Here is a 25,237-nt window from a genome sequence, read left to right on the forward strand (position 1 = left end):
ATTTGTCTAGCGTAAGGGTCGAACACCCCATGATGTTAATGGGGCAGACCTAACCTGCATAATCCTCTATCTGTATTACACATCCTATTTCACTATTTATTTTGATGTATGTTGTTTATATCCAATATAAATTTGAAGTGCCCAAAAGAAACCCCCCTTTCTTTTTTTGCACGGTCAACCCTAGCCTACAGACATATTACTGCTCCCCAATATGACCATGAATGGTTACTCCATTAATAGTTACTTTGGTTTGTAGGCTAGTCACTATGCATATCTTCCTTTAATCCTGCTTTATAATTAAAAATTTATTGTATCGATTCTTATTTTCCTGCAGGGACATTGGTATTTATTACTGTTTTGTATTGCTTATTGTCTTTCTTACTCCAGCTTAATAAAAACCTAACAATTGCAAAAATGAAAAGATGTGCATTACTTTCTCACCTTGAAATGTCAGAACCATGTAAGGCGAACTGCTAAAAATGACTGGATTTTATACATTGCTTCCCTATAATAAATAGGGAAGATCTCTGCAAATGTTACATTGTTTCCATTATTTATTTCTCATATATATGTCTTTCTCTTGCTGCATCCTCCATTTTACAAATGCTATCTGTCTCGGTATATTGTTACGTAGGTCTCTTGCTGTCTCAATACACCCATTTGATGTATTTGTGTCTCCTGGCTGTCCATGCTCTGTGTTTTCTCTAGAACATACTCCCCTCCTTTGGTGTCTGCTTTCCCTGCCTCCTCTGCTGTGTCTTCCCCTCCTCTCTTCTCTCCTCCCTCTCATTATCTGCACTTCCCCAGCATCCCAGTGACGCAGGAATGAAAGAAAAAACATCAGGATAACAGGACCAGCATCAGGACCATCATCCGGCTGATAGCACGACACAGCATCAGGACCAGATCCGACCTGACACAGAACAACACAGGAGCACCAGGTCTCAGCATCAGGTCAATCCAGGACCAAGGACAGCAGCCTGGAATAGAGCAAGGCCTGGGTGAGTCTGCTTCCATACTTCCCAAAGGAAGGAATCATATCCCCAAGATCTATGGCGCATATGATAAATTACTTCTAGGCCATATACATAAACCGAAATATAGAAATATAGATGAATCAAAATATATAAAATACACATATAGGTGCATGCTATTATAATAAAAAAAGAAATAAGAAAAAGGCCTGGAGGTGTTTTTTGAGAATAATATAAAATGAAAAGGATTGTAATATCTAGGTATACAGTATGGTAGTGGATAGATAAACACATGCAATATATATATATATATATATATATATATACACAGGCATGTTAATATTACAATGCATGCAGACATTTTTATATATATTTATATATATCTATATAGGGTTTGCTGAGAATACCATAAAATGAAAAGGATATTAATATGTAGGTATACAGTACAATAGTGGATAGGTGTACAATACAATACTGTACAATGCAATAAGAAATACATAAGCATGTAAGCATGTCAATATTACAATGCATGCATACATTTTTATATATCTTTTTATATATCTATATAGGGTTTGCTGAGAATAACATTAAATAAAAAGGATATTATTATGTAAGTATACAGTACAATAGTGGATAGGTGCAAACATGCAATCTAAATATATATATATATATTTTTTTTTTTTTTATATACATAGGCATGTTTATATTACAACGTATGCATACATTTTATATATATATTATATATATATATATATATAAATAAAAAGAAATTCATAGGCATGTAATATTACAATGCATGAATACATAAAGGGAGGTACAGACAGGGAGGTATGTATGAAGAGACACATGGTATCAGGGGAATACCTGATCAGAAAGACATACAGAAGGAAATACTGATATATTATTTTCTGGGTATGTAGATAGGGAGGTAGGCAGAAGAATGAACAGATATGTATGCAGAATATACAGGGGGGAATATACTGAGGGATATTAGGTTTCGTATGTAGAGAGGTACTAACATGCATTTATAGACAGATATCTAGCATGGGTAGGTAGTCAGAAGAATAAATGGACTGGTATGTAATAATGGAGGTACGTGGAGGTATATACATATGCAAATGTAGCGAGATACACAGACAGATATACAGGCTGATAGATAGAGATTAAGGTATATAGATGCATACAGGAATAGCTATAGGTAGTTAAAAAATTGAAAAAACAAAGATGTACTTAGTGAGGTAGGTAGATTTATAGAAATGTAGGTATAGAGAAGGATACACATGCATATATTGATATTAAAGTATACAGAGGCATATACAAATAATTATGTAGAGTGGTGATGTACAGAGAAAATGCTAAAAGTAGAAACATAGAGAGGTATAAAGAAATAAGTATATATAGGTAAATAGATACATAGGTATGGAGGAATCTTTGGATAGGTGGAAAATAGGGATAAAGACCGAGGTAGCTATGCAGGGTATATACAGATGTTGAGAGGTAAATATACAAAATTATAAATAAATATGTATGATGAGAGGTAGGTGTAGAGCAAAATAAAAAGAGAATAAACATTTTTGAAATATAGATTTTTAGCAAGGCAGGTATACTGAAGCAGGTATAACAAACCATTTACAGGTATACTGTATAAAGGTAGGTACAGAGAATACTATAGAGAGAGGTATGTATAGGGGTAGGTACACGGACAAGTAGTTATATAAATGGTAAGATCGATATAAATAAAACAATTGCTAAATATAAAGAAGGTTATGCCAATGTAAGCAGCAGAGGGAGAAATCAATTTATAACATAATATATATAACGTATATTTTAATACTCTGAAATGCTGGCATATTGGAATAATGATGACAAAGAGGAAAATGTAGGAGAGAATAGGTCTGTGTGTACTGTAAGTAGCTGAACATAAATCAATAAGGCTGAATATACTTCACTGATTAACTGACTGCCCAGGACACCATGATTAACATTATTACCTTCCTCTAAAATGACTTCCATCTGCCAGCCCACATCTACATTCCTCCGATACCCCCACCTAGCTCTCCTTCTCTAATTCTCACATGTTTTTCACATTTATCTTTTTTCTCTCTGTCTGTACACCAGTCTCCATTCTGTCAGTTTGTTTGACTTTTTTTCTTTCTCCCTCAATTTCTAATATTCTCCCCTTTTCATTTCATACTGTGTTCCTCTCTCCACCTCCCTCCCACTGTCCTGCACATCCTCTCTTTTCTCTCTCTCATGCTTCTTCTTTCTTTCTCCTTCTCTTCTTAATAATGGGTTCCTTTGCATCTTTTCCTTTTCTCTCTATTAATCTCTCTTCTTAATATACTGAGTCTCTGTTCCCTCTCCTCCTTTTCCCATCCTTTCCCTCTTCTCCTTTTCTGTGCTGTATCTCTGCCTTCTTTTCTCTGTTCTCATTCTCTCTTTCCTTTCTATACTGTATATATCCTCTTTATTCTTTCTCTGTATCTTTTTCTAGTTTCTTATTATACTGTGTCCTTTCCTCTCTCTATCTCTCTCTTTATATCTCTATTTCTCCCTAATTCTAATTATCCATCTCTCTCATCTCCATCTCTCTACTGCATCATCTCTTTTCTCCCTCTGAATCTCTCTCTTAACTATACTGTGTGTGTCTCTATACCATACTGTATTTCAATCCCCTTTCTTCCATATTTCTTTCTTTCTCTATCACTCTCTCTTTCTTTCTTTCTCTCTCTCTCTTTTGCCTCTTTTCTTTCTTTCTTTTGCTGTATCTCTCTCTTTCTCTTTCTCTTTCCCTGTCTCTTTCTCCTCTTTTCTATCTTTTTCTTTCTTTCTTTTCTTTCTTTCTCCTCCTTTCTATCTCTTTCTTTCTCTCTTTTTCTTTCTTTCTCTCTTTCTCTCGCTCTCACTCTCTTTCTCCTCATATCTATCTTTTTCTTTCTTTTTCTTTCTTTCTTTCTTTTTTTTTTCTTTCTTTCTTTCTCTCTCTTCTCTTTCTTTCTTTTTTTCTTCTTTCTTTTTCTTCTTTCTTTCTTTCTTTCTTTCTTTCTTTCTTCTCTCTTTCTTTCTCACTTTCTCTCTCTTTTCTGTCTTTTTTTTTTCTTTCTCCTAATTTCTCTCTCTTAATATACTGTGTCTTTGCCTCCTCTCTTCTCTCATTTCCCACTCATGCCCCCTCTCCTCTTCATCTCATTGTCCTGCTTTCACCTTTTCCTATTAATTTTGTGCCCTCCTCTTGCTCTGTCCAATGGCTCCTCTGCATTATTTTCCTGATTTCTTCTTCTCCTCAGTCTCCCCTCAGTACCATCTCCCTGCCTTTCTCTATCTTTACACATGTGTTCTATGTCTTTTACCCTAATGTATTCTATGTCCGGTTCTATAAGCTATGTTGTTCTAATATTTAATATCAGTGATAGCCTCTCCTCGGAGATGTGACTATAGGCAGATATTCTTGCTCTGATAATTTCATTTCATTGCTTATTCTCTTTTCTTATTTTTACTATCTTTGTTCCCATTTTGAATACTCCTCTCCCTGCATTGTACTCTTTTCTGTTGCCCCAGTTTGTCCCTGTGTTGCCCTGCCAGCCCTGGCTCTATGCCTGGGGACATTTTCAGACACCGCCATCCTTGGAATAATCTAGCAGCCTGGGAACAGTCAGTGACGGGCCCTGGCTGGTAGAATGGCTCTGTCCCACCTCTCTGACTGTGGAGAGAAGCTTTGTCTGTCTAATACAATCACCATCTTGTGTTCACATTGATTGCATTGCAAGCTGCAGAATGTTATGTGCTGCTTGCAGACTGAATGTGGGGGAATGGTCATACCACTGGGTTTATTCTGTGGTCTGTAGTGTGAAAGGAAGAGAGCGGCTTTTTGTTGTGAAAACTAATCATTGGCGGCATTGTCACTCAGACATAAAGTGCCTTTTCTTTCATGTTGATAGAACATTGCTATGTGCAACATTATAACTGCCCTAAAGTGTCTTATTGTAGTGATTCTGGACTGAAATGTTGGGAGGAATTGGGCTAATTCAGAAAGGAATCATATGGATCTGGTACCAGTGCACTTTTGCAGAAAGATCCACAGATTGTCTTTTGGTAAGAAAAGTGGTTTTCTTCACAATAAAAATGACTGATCCATGGAGTGCCTTATGATATTATTACTGGTCTGTACTGAGACTATATGACTGATCCATGGAGTGCCTTATAGTAATGATACTGGTCTGTACTGATATGGTGTGACTGATCCATAGAGTGCCTTATGGTAATGTGACTGGTCTGTACTGGGACTTCATGATTGATCCATGGAGTGCCTTATGGTAATGATACTGGTTTAAACTTGGAATATATGACTGATCCATGGCGTGCCTCATGGTAATGTGACTGGTCCATACTGGGACTAAATGACTGATCCATGGAGTGCCTTATGATATTATTACTGGTCTGTACTGGGACTATATGACTGATCCATGGAGTGCTCTATGGTAACGATACTGGTCTGTACTGGGATGATGTGACTTATCCATGGAGTGCCTTATGGTGATCCATAGAGTGCCTTATGGTAATGATACTGGTCTATACTGGAATGGTGTGACTGATCTATAGAGTGCCTTATGATAATGATACACGTCTATACTGGGATGGTGTGAATGATCTATAGAGTGCCTTATGGTAATGATACTGGTTTATACTGGGAATATATGACTGGACCATTGAGTGCCTTATGGTAATGTGATTGGTCTATACTGGGACTATATAACTGATCAATGGAGTGCCTTATGATATTATTACTGGTCTGTACTGGGACTATATGACTGATCCATGGAGTGCCTTATGGTAATGATACTGGTCTGTACTGATATGGTGTGACTGATCCAGAGAGTGCCTTATGGTAATGTGACTGGTCTGTACTGGGACTTTATGATTGATCCATGGAGTGCCTTATGGTAATGATATTGGTCTGTACTGGGACTTTATGATTGATCCATGGAGTGCCTTATGGTAATGATACTGGTCTATACTGGGATGGTGTGACTGATCTATAGAGTGCCTTATGGTAATGATACTGGTCTTATGGTAATGATACTGGTCTATACTGGGATCATGTGACTGATCCACTAAGTGCTTTATGGTAATGACACTGGTCTATAGTGGGATGGTATGACTGATCTACAAAGTGCCTCATGATGATGATACTGGTCTGTACTGGGATGTTGTGACTGATCCATCGAATGACTTATGGTAATGACACTGGTCTATACTGGCATGGTGTGACTGATCCACAAAGTGCCTTATGGTAATGATACTGGACTGTATTGGGATGATGTATCTAATCCTTGGAGTGCCTCATGATGATGATTCTGGTCTGTACTGGGATGGTGTGACTGATCCATCAAATGTCTTATGGTAATGACACTGGTCTGTACTGGGATGATGTGACTGAACCATCGAGTGCCTTATGGTAATGATACTTGTCTGTACTGGGATCATTTGACTGATCCACTAAGTGCTTTATGGTAATGACACTGGTCTATACTTGGATGGTGTGACTAATCCTTGGAGTGCCTCATGATGATGATACTGGTCTGTACTGGGATGGTGTGACTGATCCATCAAATGCCTTATGGTAATGACTGGTTTTACTGGGATGTTGTGACTAATTCATTGAGTGACTTTATGATAATGACACTGGTCTGTACTGGGATATGATTAATCCACACAGTGCCCTATTGCAATAATTCTGGTCTTCTGGATTGTTACTGATCTACAGTGCCTTAGCGTAAGAATACTATTCTGTATAATAAATAGCATGACTATAACCAATTGAGCTTAGTGTAATTGTACTAGTCTGTACTGAGATTGTTTGAGAGTTTTACTGCCATTATTCTGGAATTGTGATATTTGATGATGGAAGCTGGAATGATGCTGGAGCGATGCTAGTTCATACTGTGATTCTGTTACTGGAATGATAATTGTCTGTACTGGTATTATCTAATTGGAATAACATGCTCTATTATGGAATTGTAATAATAAATTGTCTGAACTGGAATTGTAATTTGGAATGTCACTGGTTTGTATTGGGCTTATGTTTTTAAAGTTATACTAATCCATATTGGGATTGTATCAATGGAATTACACTGATTCGCTTGGGTTAATGTTATTGGAATAACACTGGTTAGTACTGGATTTGTCCAATTAAGTATGGTGCTGGTCTGTTCCGGGATTGTATTGTTATAATTACGCTTGGTCTATACTGGGGGATGTGCAAGTTATCCTAAAAAGTGCCAAATTGTAGCAAAGCTGATCTGTACCGGGACTGACCTGCTATAAAGATATAGTTTGTGCAGGTTTGGGTTGACTGATGCACATACTGTACTGCTTTATTGTAAAAATACTAGGCTCTGTTGACTTTGGAAGACTGTACCATGCAGTGACCTTTTGTACCAAACTCAGTCTGATTTTTTTTATGATTTAATTTCCATATTATCAGTGAAAAAAGAGTCATGACTAGAGAAGATCCCCCAGATTGTGCCGCGGAGGAGAATGAGCGCCCCGTGGATTTTCAGAGCCCCATCCTAGAAAAGAGGAAAAGACCAGTGGTTCATCCTTCTGCCCCCGCTCCTCTTCCAAAGGATTACGGTAATTAGCAAAGAAGTTTGTATTTGTCCTAATGTAGAATAATTGCATCCTATAACAGAAAACCATGTCAAATATTCCTTTTTACTTTTTTGTAAAACCAAATTCCATTTGTGACAATCTTTTTCTTCTACCACAGCATTCACATTCTTTGATCCCAATGACCCTGCGTGTCAGGAAATCTTGTATGACTCCCAAACTACCGTCCCTGAACTGTTTGCTATTATCCGGCAATGGGTCCCACAAGTCCAGCACAAGATCGATGTGATTGGCAGCGAGGTAATTTTTTGAAGATGTCGTATTGCTGTGATTCTAAACACAATGGTATCAAAGATGTTTGACGATTCAGATAAATTGGTGAAAAGAGTTTCATTACATGATGGTCATGATTAAAATATATATATTTTAGGATTTGTTGAATGATATATAATTTAATCAATTAACTTTTATATCATTAAAATGTGATGCAATAGGTTATTGCATTTTGGTGTGTATGAAACAGGTTTTATTTCTCCACCAATGCCTTGGCAGTAAATGGCAGAATTGGCACTGATCAAGTATAGCCAATACAACACAGATTCTTGCCAACTTTGTATTTTTAATCTTATAGTGAATGTTGGCTTTAGTAAATGAAAATAGCTCATTACTAGCTGCTGAACTAGAAATAGAAGATAAATTATAATGGGTTGCTATGAATCACTGAAAACTCAGTGCTTGTTATTGTATAAACTTGTAGTCCTTATGTGCCTAAAAATATGCAAAACCATATTTGGACTTTATAAACATACAATTTGATGCAGTATAAGTAAACGGAAAGGCTGTATTAACACAAGGAAATGCATGTATGGTAAAAATGCAATATAGCATATGCAATCTATCACACAGGTATCAATAGGAACTCAAGGTTTGTAGAAGCGATAGTTTGTTTCTTTATTGTTGATGGGCTGTTGTGTTGGTTATCACACTGTATACTAATGTTTGGGTGAATGGATATTTAAATTAAAATAGTTTATATGTCAAATTTATTAAAATAGATTGACAATAATACAGTTTGTTTTTGTGGAATCATATTTATTGTACATGACTGTGTAATATTTTGGTGCTATATAAATTTTGTTTATTATTATTATTATTTTTATTATTATTATTATTATTATTAATATTATTAATAATAATAATAATAATTCTTACATCAGATACAGATTGGGAAGTGATGATTCTTGTGCAATGGTTATCAATTACATGGATATAAAAATGTATTTCCCCCACAGATTTTGAAGAGGGGATGTCATGTGAATGATAGGGATGGACTAACAGACATGACACTTTTGCACTATGCATGTAAAGCTGGAGCTCATGGAGTGGGTAATGTATCAGCTCTTTTATGTATAGTATTCTTGCATTTTGCTCCTTTTGTATATTTATGAAAAAAAAGCAGAACTAAATGTTATAAAATTCATCCAATAAATATGGATCATTATACAGCAATTAATTCACAGACAATAATACAAATAATACATTCTGCAGAAAGTAGTCATCCTTATTCTGTCATGGATAAAAAAAACTCAGTGTAACTTCAATCAGGTAAATGTGAGCAACATTTAACAATAATAAACATATAAAAGAAATTTTGATATGCCTTGTTTTATATACAGTTGCTCCATGGGGGAAAAAAAGTCCTGTATGTATGACAGCTTTTTCAAATAAAAACTTTATATTTGTTGGGTCTTTCAGCTAATAAAAGAGAAGAAAAGGGTATAAGGTTATATTTACAAATCTGTTCAGGTTGGTAGACATTGGAGTTCTAATAAATGGCCTGTAATTTGATATAAAGTTGATATAGTGCCAAAAAGGCTAATTTAGTAGCAAGGTGGGAGTTATAGAGTACTATACTGCTGACTTTGATGTTCCAGAACTTCTACACATAAAACTAAAGGTAAGGGGATGGGGCAGGTGAGGAGTCTAGGTGGATAAAAAGGGCATCAAACCTCAATGATGGTGGTAGTACATCTCTCCAAAGAAGTCTATAAAATGTTAGGGACTGCAAACACTCCATCTCTTTCCCAAGCCAGGAACTGAAGGTGACTTTGGAGTACCTGCCTAATTTTAATATAAAGGGAATATGCATTTAAAACAGAGCAAAGAAGTTGGAGCCTGAATGTGGCCCAGGAAGACAGGTCTGTGTGAGGCATGTATGCAAAAAGACTGAAAAAAGCCTGTATGCCTAAAGAATGGAAAAAGCCAATGTAATGGGATAGTCAATGAGGTCTCCTGATAGAGGAAACTGGCCAAGTGAGCTTGCTGGCTTTCACTTTATAAGGACATTTGTTTTTCACACGCTGATATAATTTAGGAGCAAGATGGTGATATCTGTATGTGATGAATAACTGCTTTTATCAAATACTGAAGTCCATATGTAAATGTATTTTATATTTCCTTCCTTTCTTAGTGCTAAATTCCACCTGCAGTGATTTTAACCATGGTACAGCTTTGCACATTGCTGCTTCTAATCTTTGCCTGGGAGCTGTCAAGTGTCTTCTGGAACATGGTGCCAATCCATCCGTCAGGGTGAGGAACATTTTCTGATATATACTTCACATATGACTCCATATTGTAGCCTATAAAAAAAAGAGTACCAAACGTCACCAATCACAATGCCCTGGATAATATTGAAAGGATAACTGAGTTACAAAAATTAAACGAAAATCAGCTACCCATTAGTCTCCTTAGCTACCACACACAGAATAATAATTGCTCATAAAAGTCCTTTACCCTAACCCCAACCTAATCCTTAAATCCTATTGTGTTAGTAGTATTCCTCCAGGATTTCAGGTGCTATTCTACGGGAAACAAAGTGACTATACTTATCCCTACCTTCCCAAGCTTCCTTCATTCTCTTCCACTCTTTGACACTATAGGTCAGCCATTCTCAACCAAGGTTCCATAGAACCATGGGGTTCCTCTACAGGGGTTCCTTGAGCTTAGACTGGTTGACCTCCCATTTATTGGTGACCTTTAGATTTGTAGCCAATTCCATTTGGAATGAAACCAATGCTCGTTTCAGCTTTTTCACCTGTCAGGATGGCATTCTGACCACCATTGTAAAGAGGTCAACTTTCCATTGCCCAGCAATATAGGGTGCATTTTTTTCCAATGAACTCCTATGAATTTAACATGAATTCCTAATGACATCTTTGACATAATGACATCCTAATGACCTATTAGAAATCATCTAATAGGGCCCATACTTGGAAACAGGGGATATATAGTTGATATTTAAGGGGGGGGGTTCATGTACCCTGAAAAAAGTAACAAAAACTTTACACAAAATAGATTTTTCCTGTAAAATTCTAGCTTGACACCACCCTCTCCCAGTAACCTATTTTAAATAAAGGCCAACGGAGACTCAAAGGAAGTGGCAGGAAGTGAAGATAAGCCAAACTTTGACAGGAAACAACGAAATGGTTTTGATATTTTTTTTGCACTGAAGGTAAACTACATGTAAACATTTTTTCTCATTTGAATTGCACAGAAAGTTTAGCCTGAATGTAATCAATCTGATGTAACACTTACACTTGTAAGTGTATCTATACCTAAAGGGTTGTAGTTGTGAAAGCACTCCCGGGTTTTGCTGTCTGTGTCCCTGCTAGCAACATTCACATTTTCTATTTGTCTGGTTGGCCATTATCATTTTAATGGAAGATGATGGATGACCCAAATGTGATGGTTGTCACCTGATCTTAAATAGGGAGAAATCCTGCAACAGGGAGAATTGATTTTTCCATGCTCAAAACGATTACATTGTTTGACTGTCATACCTAAGCCTGCTTGATTTTTTTTTTTTAATTGACTAAAATTACACTGGGGAACAATTTTAAACAAATTTTTTGTTGACTTCAATTTTTAAGCCTGCTGATTCTGAAAGTGCAGTTAGTTGTCTTCTATCACGTCAAGTTTTGTCTCTACCGCTTATATTATTGTGATTACTGTAGCGTTGATTTGTATAGGCTATTCATTTACGCGCAAGACAATGTGGTCAGCGGTTGTACGCTGCTCTATGTAGTGAATAAGCAAAATTTATGATAAGATGCCATGTGGTATACCCATGGTATGACAAGAGCCAAGAGATCATTTCAGTGACTGTTACTTTTGTCTAGTGAAAACTTCTGGATATAACAAGAAAAATAAATGTAACACAGAGTATCCTAGTCTACCATGGGCTATACGCCCAGTGGCTCATTCAGATGAAATCCCAGTGCCGGTTTTCGTTACACTACCCTCTCTTAAAGAACATGAATATGACGATGAACTAGGTGACAACAATGATGAAGAGTTTGAAAATTGAAAAGAACTCTGTTTGTAAGGGATTTGATCAGCATGAGTTGAGTGATTTGGCAGGTGATTTGGGACTATAGAAGAAGGCTTCAGAACTCCTAGCATCAAGACTGCATGAGAAAAAGGAACAAAAGTAACTTACTTTCAAACTAGAGAAATTGCATTTCTGCATACTTTAGAACTGACAGTGGCTTTGTGTATTGCCATAACATACCTGGTTTAATGGAGGAATTGGGAATTCCAATCTATAACTCAACTGAATGGCGACTATTCATCCATAGCTCATACTGGAGCTTAAAGTGTGTCCTCCTTCACAATGGCAATATATTTGGGTCAGACCCAATTGGCCAATCATTTTCTCTTTGTGAAGAATATGCAGAAATAAAGAGAATCATTGGGTCTGAATTATTAAAGCTTTCCAAGGCTGGAGAGGATACACATTCATCAGTGAAGCTGGGCGATCCAGAAAAGCTGAAGAGGATCTGGTCCAGGATTCAAAATATTTGTTAGCAAATAGCAAATGACTTTGAAGAATTCCATTCCAGGTTTTATGGATATCCCGGGTTCACTGATGAAAGTGTATCCGGCGGGATTGGCAGGATTGTCCTAACATTGAACACTCCAGGAAAAGCTATATGCGTAAATGTTTACCTTAACCGCTTAGCCGATTAATTTTTAAATGTTTTGCTGTAAAAAAAATCTCATGGAGTAACAATAAATCCTTTGTATGAACAAAAGAAATTTAAATGAACATTCAAGTTATTGTTTCATTATTTTTTCATTGTATGTAAAATTTGGATGTTTTTTGACAAAAATAGAGGGTAACCTGTATCCAGAAAAACTGGATGTGATAGCAAAAAACTGGGGTCATTTATGAATTCACCACCAAAAAATTAGTAAAAAACAAGTGTAAGATCTAACTCAACAAAAAATGCATTCCCCAGTGTTATTATTAAAAAGATTTAAAAAAATTACCCACATGCATTTTACTTTTTCTTTAATTGCATGAGACATCACATATTTTCCTCAGTTGTTTTATGGGTATGTATAGACATGTTTACAATTTCTAGAATATTATCAAATGATTTTCAATTGGTTTCTGTGGGTTTCTGCAACACACAATTTTCTGTACTATACTTAGGACTGGCTATGATGATATGGCATGCAGACTGAGCACTTGACAAAATAATATCACCAGTAGCAGAAGTCTATGATGATATGAGATCTCTCTCCTTTATCCTATACAGAATAGTAACGGCCAGGTTCCAGGAGATGTGGTTCCTGACCCCATGGATATGAGCCTAGACAAAGCCGAATCTGCCATGATTGCCAAGGAGCTGAAGCACCTCCTGTTGGATGCGGTGCCGTTAACTTGCAACCTTCCCAAGGTTACACTGCCCAACTAAGACAACATTCCTGGAAACCTAATGCTGGCATCTTTGGGACTTAAGCTGGGTGATCGAGTACAGCTTGATGAGAAGGTAACAGCTAAACTCTTTATTTAATAACTGAATAATGAAATTATTAATGAATAAAGAAACAACATGTGGGGGAAGCCAGAAAACAAGGAGCATAGATCTACTTCATAATTACTTATTAATGTCTCTTTGGATTAAAGTTAAGTCAAACTTGAGAACTTAGCAACAATGGCTTTGATTTTTTTTTATATCTGAGTATCTCTTGAGTTCATCTAGACTCCATTGTAAAATGCTTTTGGCTTCATGAAATACTGTAGACATCCAAACTTCGACTTCTTCAACATTTCTCTGCAGATTAATTATGTACACCCCTGATCCACCTTGCTAACCCATCTTCGCTTCAAGCTTTACCCCACAACTAAACCCCAAATCAGTTGGTACGTGAATGACAATTGCCCTGATTTATTAAAGCTCTCCAAGGCTGGAGAGGATACTCTTTTATCAGTGAAGCTGGGTGATCCAGCAAACCTGAAATGGATTAGGTCCAGGATTTAAAACATTTGCTACCAAATGTCTTTGAGGAAATCAATTCCAGGTGTGCTGGGTCACCCATCTTCACTGATAAAAGTGTATCCTCTCCAGCCTTGGAGACCTTTATTAAATTAGGTCCAATGTGCAGATGCACACAAGAGGTGGACAGTAGCTAGATAGTCTTGTAACTGATATATGTCAATTTCTAAAGTTGGAAAAAAACAGTTGTGTCCACTTAGAAACATACCTGTTATATGGGCTGTCCCCAACCAGTACAAAGCAAACCCACCTGAGGTTTCCAACCACATGAGATGGCAAAAGCAAGGAGTCTGCCATTACACTGTAATCAGTAGGTTTGATCATAACCTCCTTATTTATACATCCATTTTTCATTTCTTTTTTTGGCAGGCTGGCACTTTGCGCTTCTGTGGCACCACTGAATTCGCCAGTGGGCAGTGGGTAGGAGTTGAGCTGGATGAGCCAGAGGGAAAGAATGATGGTAGTGTAGGAGGCATTCGATATTTCATTTGTCCCCCCAAACACGGTAAGTGGTCTTCCATTATAAATAAATAAATATATATATATATATATATATATATATATATATATAAATAACTTTTTTCCCTTATCTTGCATTAGTATTTCACAATGTTCTGATGTTCTGGTTTAATAAATATTTGCCTAACTAATTAACTAGCAAATCTGCTTCTGCTGCACTAACAATTCCCAAGTATTGCGAGTTCTCCTCTGATGGACTGCAGAATACCTTCCTCTCTCCCTATATATAAAACATAGGGTGGGAATGCTCTAGATAAAGTCCAGCATGAGAAAACTGCAGCAAACACGGAGATATCAGAAAGTTTGGAGCTCATGGAACTTTGGCTGACCAACAGTTATTTTTCTGTCCTTTGACATTTTGAAAAAGACAACATATGTACATTTGTATTCAATGCAGAAATGTACTTTATATTATTATTCATTTTATTAATAATAATAAACAGGATTTATATAGCGCTAACATTTTACACAGTGATATGTGCTTTTTAACTTTGGCAAAATGTACTCTTAATTGATGCTTAAAATGATCCTGCTTACCATAATATTACTGTTGAAACTGAAAGCTACCATAAAATAATTGAAGTTGGTTTTAAAAAAAATCTCAATATGATGGGTAAGATGTAAAAATACTTTAAATTTGCTGGTATTTTTATGCTTTCTTGACAATATTGTTTTTTATCCTGTAGGTGTCACTCTCCCCGAGGTATATCACTGCAAATTGTAAAGTTATTTAAAACTGCAAAACAAATTGGCTGCTTTAATGGACCAACTGATCCATATATGTTTTGTGGTTAAAAGAATGCTCAAAAATTATTTTATCAACTACTTTTAATGTCAAAGCCCCTGAAAATTGCATGGTGTTTAAAGTTACTTGGGGTTAAAGGGTTGTCCCTTTTTGAGACCAAATCTGTTTGTCCTCCTCAGCTGCCTTTTTTTAGGGTGGATTTATACACCTCTTTAAAAATGTATTATTTAACTATTAAAAAGTCCTATTTTGCACTAAACCTTTTATCTAGTCTTGTTTTCAAAAGGTAATTTAAAGTAAGGCAATTAGTTTTATTATAAAGTGTCCTTCCCTATCTTCAAAACTTGAGAAGTTTGCACTCCATACCTTGAAAATAAAAGGGAACGGAAGGAAAAATAGCAGCTCAGGACTTAAAATTGTTTCCCAAAAGTAATTGTGGATTCTAGTACCATCTGTTACTAATAAAAGTGCAGAGTTTGTTACATGCTTCATTGGCTAACTTCATAGATGTCCTGCAAGATTCTTCACCAGGGAATGTATGCTTAATGTCATATTCACTGCTTTATAAAAGCCTTTTTTACACTGCCATGAGTTTTTAGAGGACTTGCTGGTAAATTTGGTTTATAATAAAAAGATTTAGATATGTGTTTGCAGTGGACCTTTTCTGAATTGGTAATTATTACCAACATTTTTCATTTCTAGGAATATTTGCCTCTGTGACTAAGATCAGCAAAGCCCCCGAGCAGCCTCCGTCCTCTGTCACATCCACACCAAAGACCCCTCGTATGGACTTCTCCAGGGTCACAGGGAAAGGGAGGAAGGAGAAAAAATGTATGTACAAATCACACAGAATCCTGAATAAGACTTTCAGCCTTTTTTTGATTTTTTTCAATACTAGCTGATTACCCGGCGTTGCCCGTGTATTAATTTATTGCAATCTTATATTATAGTCCAAAGAAAGTATGTAAAAATATAAGCAAAAGGCACACTGTGCTGAGCAATACATACACACATACATTTATTGATGCAAATATACCTCTGACATAAACCACAGCATTGTACAAAGATCAGTGGTGCACTCACATGAGTCTGAGTCATATGTATCGCAAATTTGGTTTAAATGTCTGAATGCGTTTTTCGAGTGATGGTGGAACATGCATACATACACACACAAATCCATAAATAGCACTGACATATAGCACAGCGCTGTACAAAGATGTCAGGTGCACTCACATTAGTCTCAGTCATATGTATAGCAAGTTTGATGATGCATTTCCTAGTGATGGTGGAACATAGCAAGTTTGGTTGAAATGGCTCCATGCATTTCATCCAAATATAGCTCTGACATATAGCACAGCACTGTACAAAGATGACAGGTGCACTCACACGAGTCAGTCATATGTATGGCAAGTTTGGTTGAAATGTCTCCATGCGTTTTCAATGATGGTGGAACATACATACATACATACATACATACCGACATACATACACACATACCGAAATACATACATGCACACATACCGACATACATACACACATACATACATACATTCACACATACATACATACAACATACATACACACATACATACATACATTCACACATACATACATACATACATACACACATACATACATACATTCACACATACATACATACATACATACATACACACATACATACATACACACATACATACATACATACATACATACATTCACACATACATACATACATACACACATACATACATACATTCACACATACATACATACATACATACACACATACATACATACATACATACACACATGCATACATACATACAAACATACAGACATACACACATACATACATACATACATTCACACATACATACATACATACATACATATACACACACATACATACATACATACACACATACATACATCCATACATACACACACACATACACACATACATACATACATTCACACATACATACATACATACACACCTTCATACATACACACATACATACATACATACACACATACATACATACATACATACATACATACACACATGCATACATACATACAAACATACAGACATACACACATACATACATACATTCACACATACATACATACACACATACATATACACACACATACATACATACATACACACATACATACATCCATACATACACACATACACACACACATACACACATACATACATACATACATACACACATACATAGATACATACACACACATACACACATACATACATACATTCATACACACATACATACATACATACAATTTTATATATATGGATGGTTATGGTGGTTATGGTAGTACAGTTTGTGTTGGTTTCTTGCAGCAACGCAGAAGAAGTCGGTGAGTGTGGGCAGTTTGGACAAAGAGGGGATGAACATTGACTTGGGGGATCAAGTGCTTGTGGCTGGACAGAAACAAGGAGTGGTGCGCTTCTACGGAAAGACAGATTTCGCTCCAGGTATCAGGATGGGTAGAAGTGATGAGCTTTAAAAATAAATGGTATTTGTTATTATGAAAGGCTATTTAGTGTGTAGCTTGAGTTATATAGTTGAATAGTTAGTCAGGTTGAAAAACGACATCATACCAGAAAACCTGCATATTCTAGATGGAAACCCATGTCCACTGTTAATCCAGAGGAAGGTAAAAATTTACTCCAACAGGGACAGATTTAGGGACAATGAGATATTACCTGGATATCTCCAATCTCTGGTGTCATACCTTTCAAAATGTAATACCCATCTGTGCATCTAGAAATGCATCCAACTTTTTTTAAAAAAAAACAATCTATTAAAAGTGCTAAAAATACTTCCTGAGTATTCTATTCCTGTGGGAAAACTTTATAAGAAAAGTTATATAATAAAAATATAGTATAATGAAGCACATAGGGTTTAGGTAGAGGGTGTTTGGAGCCTTCTGGGACAGGCACAGTGAAAAGAAATTCTGGAGTAAATTCCAGTGCAAAGCAAGTCTAAGAAGACGCCATATATTAAAATGAGCTAATAAGTGTTGAACTAATACTATGAAAAAAGTCACATTCTTTCTGTTTTGCTACAGGATATTGGTTTGGAGTTGAGTTGGAAAAGCCTACAGGAAAACACGATGGCTCAGTGTTTGGTGTTCGATATTTCACCTGTCTCCCAAAATATGGAGTCTTTGCTCCGCCATCAAGAGTTCAGAGGTAAGATTTGGCTTCAGGTTCTGGCATAGCAATTTTGTAGTTTGGCAATGATCACTTTGTCTACTCTTTTTCAATCTAACTTTAAGAAATATAATCACATGGTGGAGCAACAAAGTAAAATACTAACTACACAAGACACACAAAATATCAGCACTCACAGACTGTAGAAAATTGTTACAATTTGGGACAGTACCATTTTTAAGTGCTGCTAAGTGGGCACTATTGAGCTGGAATTGCTACTTCCAATTCTGCTCCTTTGCTATGCTGAATGTCATCACTGTTCAATGTGTTTTAACTGTAAAATGTCCCATTCATTCTTCATATATTTAAATGTAACACTGCTGTAACCATTTCTTCTTCTGCTATCTTGTTATATTTTGGAAGGCTAAATGTAAAAAAGCTCCAGATACTTCTTAGCTGCCTTGTCAAAATTACCCTTTCATAAATTCAAGCTCTGGTATGCACAGAAGTGTTTTTATGTCCCTTCTGGTCTGCTGCCTTCAGACTGGGCATATAGACTTTTAGCTGGACGGTCTGAAAGCAAACAGCTTTTGCTGCCCTATTGACTAAACTTAAAACTTCTTACATGAAATGCTCAGTTGAGGTCCTATAGAGCTCATTTTATAGCAATACAAAAGATTCAGGGTTTTTTTGCATTCTTTCTGCATTAAAAATATGCCAGTAGCTAGAAAACTGTTATTGCATTTTAATTTATAAATATATTCAGTGAGGCTTTAAAGTTAGGTAAGAGCATCACTCTGATTTTGTGTATTACCATTTTATTCTAGGATTGGTGGTCCAAAAGAACCACAAGCGGAAAACAACGGTGTGAAAAAAGTGCATCAAGTGACTAGTAGGTATACAGTTTTTGAGTCATTAGCAGTGCTGTCTGTAGAATAAAAGTGTACAAAGTGTGAAAGGAGGCCAGACAGGATGAGACAAGTGGACATCAAATGCTAAACATTATTATATATGTGACCTAATAACTCTTTTAGACATTAAGAAAACATGGAAATTATAGCAAAGAAAAGATGGCTTGACAAAGAATGCTTATCAAAATACAGTACAGAGTGGCAGAATATATCTATAGAATAGGCATACATTAATACATATTGCATCAACACATATTTTTTACATTTTCAGACAAAGCATGGATATACACACCACAAAAAGTACATTGATGGCTAAATGCTAATAAACACATCAAAAATAAATCCTGCAGGACTAATGCCCAACCACCACAAAATGCATTTTTCCTACATTGCCAAATTGCTGTCCTTGGAGCTTACAAAGGTGTGAGGACCACCCAATGTGACAGCTCTGGGTGCCTGAACAGACAATCACCAATACCGGTTAAGTAGGAATGGAAGTGGGTCTTTGAGAATCAAGTTAAGGCAAATATTGCAATATTATAATACATATAAATAATGTATGATTTTATCTTGTCATCTGTGTTTTTACATAACAGAAATTGTCCAGTTTTACATAAGATGATTTTTTGTTTGTTACATGCAGTGTCACAGCCAAAGCGTAACTTCAACACAGTGCGGACACCGAAAGAGATTGCATCAGAAAACTCTATCTCCAGGTACTGATGCTGACAATATTGGTTCACATATGGATATCTGTACATGTGATGAAGCTCTGTATAAATCCACAGAGACGGGGGTAATCTGATATAGGTGTTCCTATTTGGCTTCAGTGCAAATAATAATATCACATGTAATAAATTCTGTGCACATAAGCATATTAGTTCCCTTGGTTGCTGTGTTGACTGATTGAGACAAATCTAAAATAAGTTGCCCATAGACTTAGTGGACAGTCATACTTGCATTCAAGAATAAATGCAGGCAAATTATACAGGAAGCTGTATTATGCAAATGTTGACCTTTTGAAGAAAAGTCAAGTTTGGCTCCACCCTTTCCACCTCCAAAGCGTTATTATTGGTCCCTTAGTAAAAGGGGTGGTCTTATTGACCAATAGGGAGGTTAGGTTATCCGGGAAGCTGGAAGCTTTATGTATATTCTTAGTCCTTTTGCAGATATGCTGAAGGAAGAACTGTATCTGGGTCTGACATAGAAATGTAGATTTTTCTGTTCATTCTTCTATACAGCCTTGGGAATTGAAAAGAAAAATACGAGTGGCTCCAAAGACACATAGAGCCTGATTTTTTTAAAGTTGTCCAAAGCTGAAGAAGATACACTTTCATCAGTGAACCTGGGTGATCCAGCAAACCCGGAATGGATTTCTTAGCAGTCATTTGCTATTTGTTTGCAAATGTTTCCAATCCTGGATCAGATGCATTTAAGGTTTTCTGGATCACCCAGCTTCATTGATAAAAGTGTATTCTTTCCAGCCACGGAGAGCTTTAATAAATCAGGGCCATAGGCTCCATTGACATATAGGCTACATAAGGCCCTTCTCCTCTTGTTCTCTAATCTTTTTCTTTTAACGTCTCTGCCAATATTCTCACTGTCCTTTCTCTTCTCTCAGGTTGCTGTTCTGCTGCTGGTTTCCCTGGCTGCTGCGTGCTGAGATGCAATCCTAACCTTGTTTCCTGCTAGCCCAGCATCCTGTCACCTGGAGCCACAGACTGTCGCCTCCCTCTGTCTGTGTCTGCATCCCCTGACTCCCCAGTGCCTTGTATAATGTTCCTCTGAGGAAGGGGCCCCTATATGTGTCACTGTCCAAATCAGTGCAGGATAAATCGAGGTGCGGAGGCCAGGTCAATCCAGCCTCATTCTGCTGAAGGTTCACTTTCTTCCGTCTTCTCCTACAGAACCTTCCACCGAGAGGCCAAATAGGCAGGAACCTCCGGCACCGCCTGAGCTTGCCCCAGTTGCCATTTATTCTCTAGGAACACTGGGTTACAGATTTCTTAAAGATGTTTTTGAGGCAAAAAGCAAAGTGCAGTAATTCACAATAACCAGTCCCAAGGTTACAACTGTACTCCAAACTGCAGAATGGAAAATCAGATTGGTTGGTTGTGGGGTGTTGCACCACATCGCTTTTTGAAGTTGATATTAAAAAATATATAAATCACAATACTTCACAATAAAGTACAGATCCCTATTTCTTATTACAACTTTCACCAGCTACCAATTAGTATGACCACCTTATATACAATTACTGTACTATAGCCCCATCAACACCATAAGTAAGTCATACTCCAAACCAACATAGCTTTTATTTTATATATAATACCAGCTTGTTGCTTAAAGTATAAGTTATTAGCTCTCAATTTAAACCAAGATGGTAAATTATATATAGAGTGTGTTGGGGGAAAAGACTTGGTGTTTATACCAGTTATACTCGATACTTTATGAAATGCAGGTTTGCAAATCAGACTTCCATTATGGGAGCAATCAACCACATGAACAGTGTACTTGTCGGACTATATTTTTTTTTTAAAAGCTATGAATTTGTGACCTGGCATGGGTCCATTGCCCATATTTGTGTATATCCCTGTGTAGAAAGCAACAAAGTTTATCTCTTGACTGCAGTGTCTCTAATAACTGTATGTGGCCTATTGTCTCTACTATCCTGGCAAGCCATGCTTCTGGTTAGACCTTTCTCATCATATTCTTGTTCTATGGTGCCTTTATATTTGATCTATGGTTTATCTGTAATCTTGTAGTTCATCTCTATGTCTATATTAATCTCTAGTGATCTCTATTCCAGGCCTGTTGTCTATATTATCTTGGCCTTGTTCTTTCTTGTCTTTGGTCATTGGCATCACTTTCATGCGGCCCCTGGTCTGCTGTCTCAATCATTCCATCTTTGGCCCATTCCACCTTTCAGCTGGTCTCTGATGTTTCCTTGTTGTTTGCCATTTTCTGGTTAGTAATTTCTACATCATCCCACCTTCAATCTGTTTTCACCTTTCCCTGTTCTGTGCTGAAGGATCTTGTCTTTGGTCTATGACGTCTCTGTCATTGCTCAGGTATGGGGTCTCCATCATCCTGCATCTTTACATTAAATCCCTGGTTTTTGAGGTATCAGTGATTTTGTCCTTCATCTGATCTGGTCTATGATGTTTCCATTATCTTATCCTTGTTCTTTGAAGTTTCACAATCTTTTCCTTGGACTGTAATGTCTTCATCATCCTATCCTTGGCTTATTGTCCCTCTATAAAAAGTTTATGTAGTCACTAACACCTTCTCTTTAATGGGTTGTCTTTTTCATCCTGTTTTGGTTGTACATTGTCTCTGCCTTCTTTGTCTTAGTATATATTATTACTTTTGGTATGAATTGTCTCAATCAACTCGGTTCTAGTCTGTTATGTCACTAAAGCTTCATACACATGCTCAAATACATTTGCTGAAAATGGTCATCAGTTTAGAAAAAATTGCTGAGCAAGCAGGCTTCTCTTTGTCATGTTGGATCAGAGAAGAGGAGAAGTAAAGGGTTGTGCAGATGTCAGTAGAGTTAGCAGTGGCGTTGGCTGTAATTGGTGGTTAGTGATTCAACATGGCGGATCAATAACACCCTCCTCCACAACATTAGGAGATAACTGTACATACATTAAATTTTTGTTCATGACAATCACAAATGATCATTTCAGTCAATGAAAGTGTGTACAAAGCTTTATTCTACTTCTTGATGTCTTCATCATTCTCTTACCAATCTGTAATGTCTTAATCTGCCCATACATAAACATGTCAATCATAGGAAAACACAAAAAAACATTTTCCCCTTTTTATTCTGAAATACTGCACTGAAAACATAAATATAGAGAAACTTCACGGTCACTATGGGCTACAGAAACAGTTATCTCTTTAGACATTTCATCCATAAAACATAAATCCCCGGCATCCTGACTTTTTAATGTAATCATCTTGCCAGTCTTTAGTCCAGCAACAATATAGGGCTCGTGTCGACGGCATTTTAGTCAAATGCTGTATTTTTCATTTAAATAATGTTTTAATAGAAAGGACAGCATTTGACCTGCATTGCCTGTGGCTGAAATGTACCTCTAGGACCTGCTGCGTCCAGAGAAATACAGTGCTATGTAGCTTAGACCCATCCTCCAAATTGCTCAGTGCAGCTCAAATAAAGTCATATTTCCAAATGCACATTATTCAATGCCTGTTGACATGAGCCCCAACCCTGCCACCATAAGTCTTCTAATAAAACTGATATATGGCCACATAAAGATAACCTACCTATCCAACCATGGATAATATCATCAGTGCATGCAGCCCCCTCCTCTGTACATAGCATGGGTTACTCTGTGTGCTGTGAGTAATGATTGTTTGTATATTGTGCTAAGTATTAGCTAGCACACACCCATGCAGGGTTCATTCAGAATGTAGGGAGGACCATACACAGTCTAAAGAGTCTACACAGCATTTATATAGTCACACATTATAGTCCCATAGAAAATATAGGAACTGATGTGGAATACTCAGTCTATAGAAAGTAGCAATGATCTGTATATCTATATATATATTGATACAGTGACTACCTGTATACAGATAAACAGTCAAGTATATCATGTGGAGATGTATATGGCGCCTTTATGAGGATGTGTTTTACTATAAGACCCCCCCAGGGGGGGAGCATCACTAAATATGTCATTTAGTGGACCCCACATATTTCCCTTGGAACGTGTTTTGGGGCCCCTTTCTGTATCCCTGTGTAAAATCTTGTGATCTGCCTGTAACTTGTGGTCTTACTAACCCTGTATACGGGACAAATGGATGTACGTCAGATAATAAAATGATTTATCTACTCACCTCTGTGGCCAATTTTTCTACTAATTCTGGTAAGGGATTGTATGGTGAATTTTCAAACAAGATTAACCTCCTTGGCGGTAACCCTGAGTGTGGCTCCGGGTAAAAAAAACATGCTGAAAGCGGTAATCCCCCCACACTCGGGGTAGCTAAAAACATAAAAAAAACACTTACCTGGTTCCATTGGGGTGCTGCCCGTCGGCTCTCATCCTTGAGCCTCGTCCTCTTTTTCTAATCTTCCCCCGGCTAGTGCACTAACGTTCCCCGGGAGTTTCCAGTGGCATTAACAATTAAGATTCAATATATATAGATATTTTTTACATGCTACTGTAAAGTTATATTACAGGTTCAGTATTTTTATGCACCCTTGTTTTAATAGATTTTGGTGTTTTTTTCATTTAAAGTTTATTGTTAAATTTATTAAATATTGGACATATTTTGGTGAGTTATGCCTAAGAATTTTAGGCCTTCAATGTAAAATAAATTTCCATGCAAAACAATGTACTGCTTTTGGCATAAAAATACTGACATATTTAGACCGCCAGGGAGGTTGACAGGGCTTCTCAATTATATAAATTATTAAAAATATATTAAAAGTGGATAGGCCATATTCCGGTTTGTTCCCAGACTGTACAGAAAAAAGAAGGGTTGTTTTGGAGAAGCTTGCATATTTCATAATACATATCCTAATTGATTCATGGTTTAGGTGAAACTTTGTTTCTCTTCATTTTTGGACAATCTTAAAATGTAGGGAAGTGATGGCAACAACTTTCTAAAATGATTATAAAATATTTGTATGTATTTATTATTTACGTAAAATATTATTGTATGTAATAATTTGCATTACTTTAGTAATACCAAAGATAATGCAACTAATGATAATAGTAAGAATAGTAATACTTCACTTAACTGTGAGCTGATCAATGAATCAGAGCCTCCACAGTCCTCGTCAGGCACCATTAGGAAAATGATTATTTTACAAAGGTATTTATATTTTTAAAAAAAATTATAATGGCTCGTGGGATTTAAAGTGATGAGTTTAGTGGTCCATTAAGTCGGAAAGGTTGGCGACCACTGCT

At 36.7% G+C, this 25,237-nt stretch overlaps 1 protein-coding gene across 1 annotated transcript; it reads left to right on the plus strand.

Annotated features, from left to right (window-relative positions):
• The first annotated feature begins 785 nt into the window (after positions 1–785).
• CLIP3 (CAP-Gly domain containing linker protein 3) lies at positions 786–24,160 on the plus strand. Its single transcript, XM_072430817.1, is given in 13 exon segments — positions 786–1,001; positions 7,459–7,607; positions 7,744–7,883; positions 8,876–9,022; positions 9,978–10,172; positions 13,187–13,420; positions 14,297–14,432; positions 15,894–16,022; positions 17,569–17,703; positions 18,300–18,423; positions 19,212–19,276; positions 19,939–20,011; positions 20,917–24,160. Coding segments are annotated over 12 exon segments (1,569 nt in total). The 5' UTR covers positions 786–1,001; positions 7,459–7,471; the 3' UTR covers positions 20,972–24,160.
• Positions 24,161–25,237: the final 1,077 nt, after the last annotated feature.

This window comes from Pyxicephalus adspersus, chromosome Z (genome assembly GCF_032062135.1).
Source record: "Pyxicephalus adspersus chromosome Z, UCB_Pads_2.0, whole genome shotgun sequence".
Taxonomy (NCBI): Eukaryota; Metazoa; Chordata; class Amphibia; order Anura; family Pyxicephalidae; genus Pyxicephalus; species Pyxicephalus adspersus.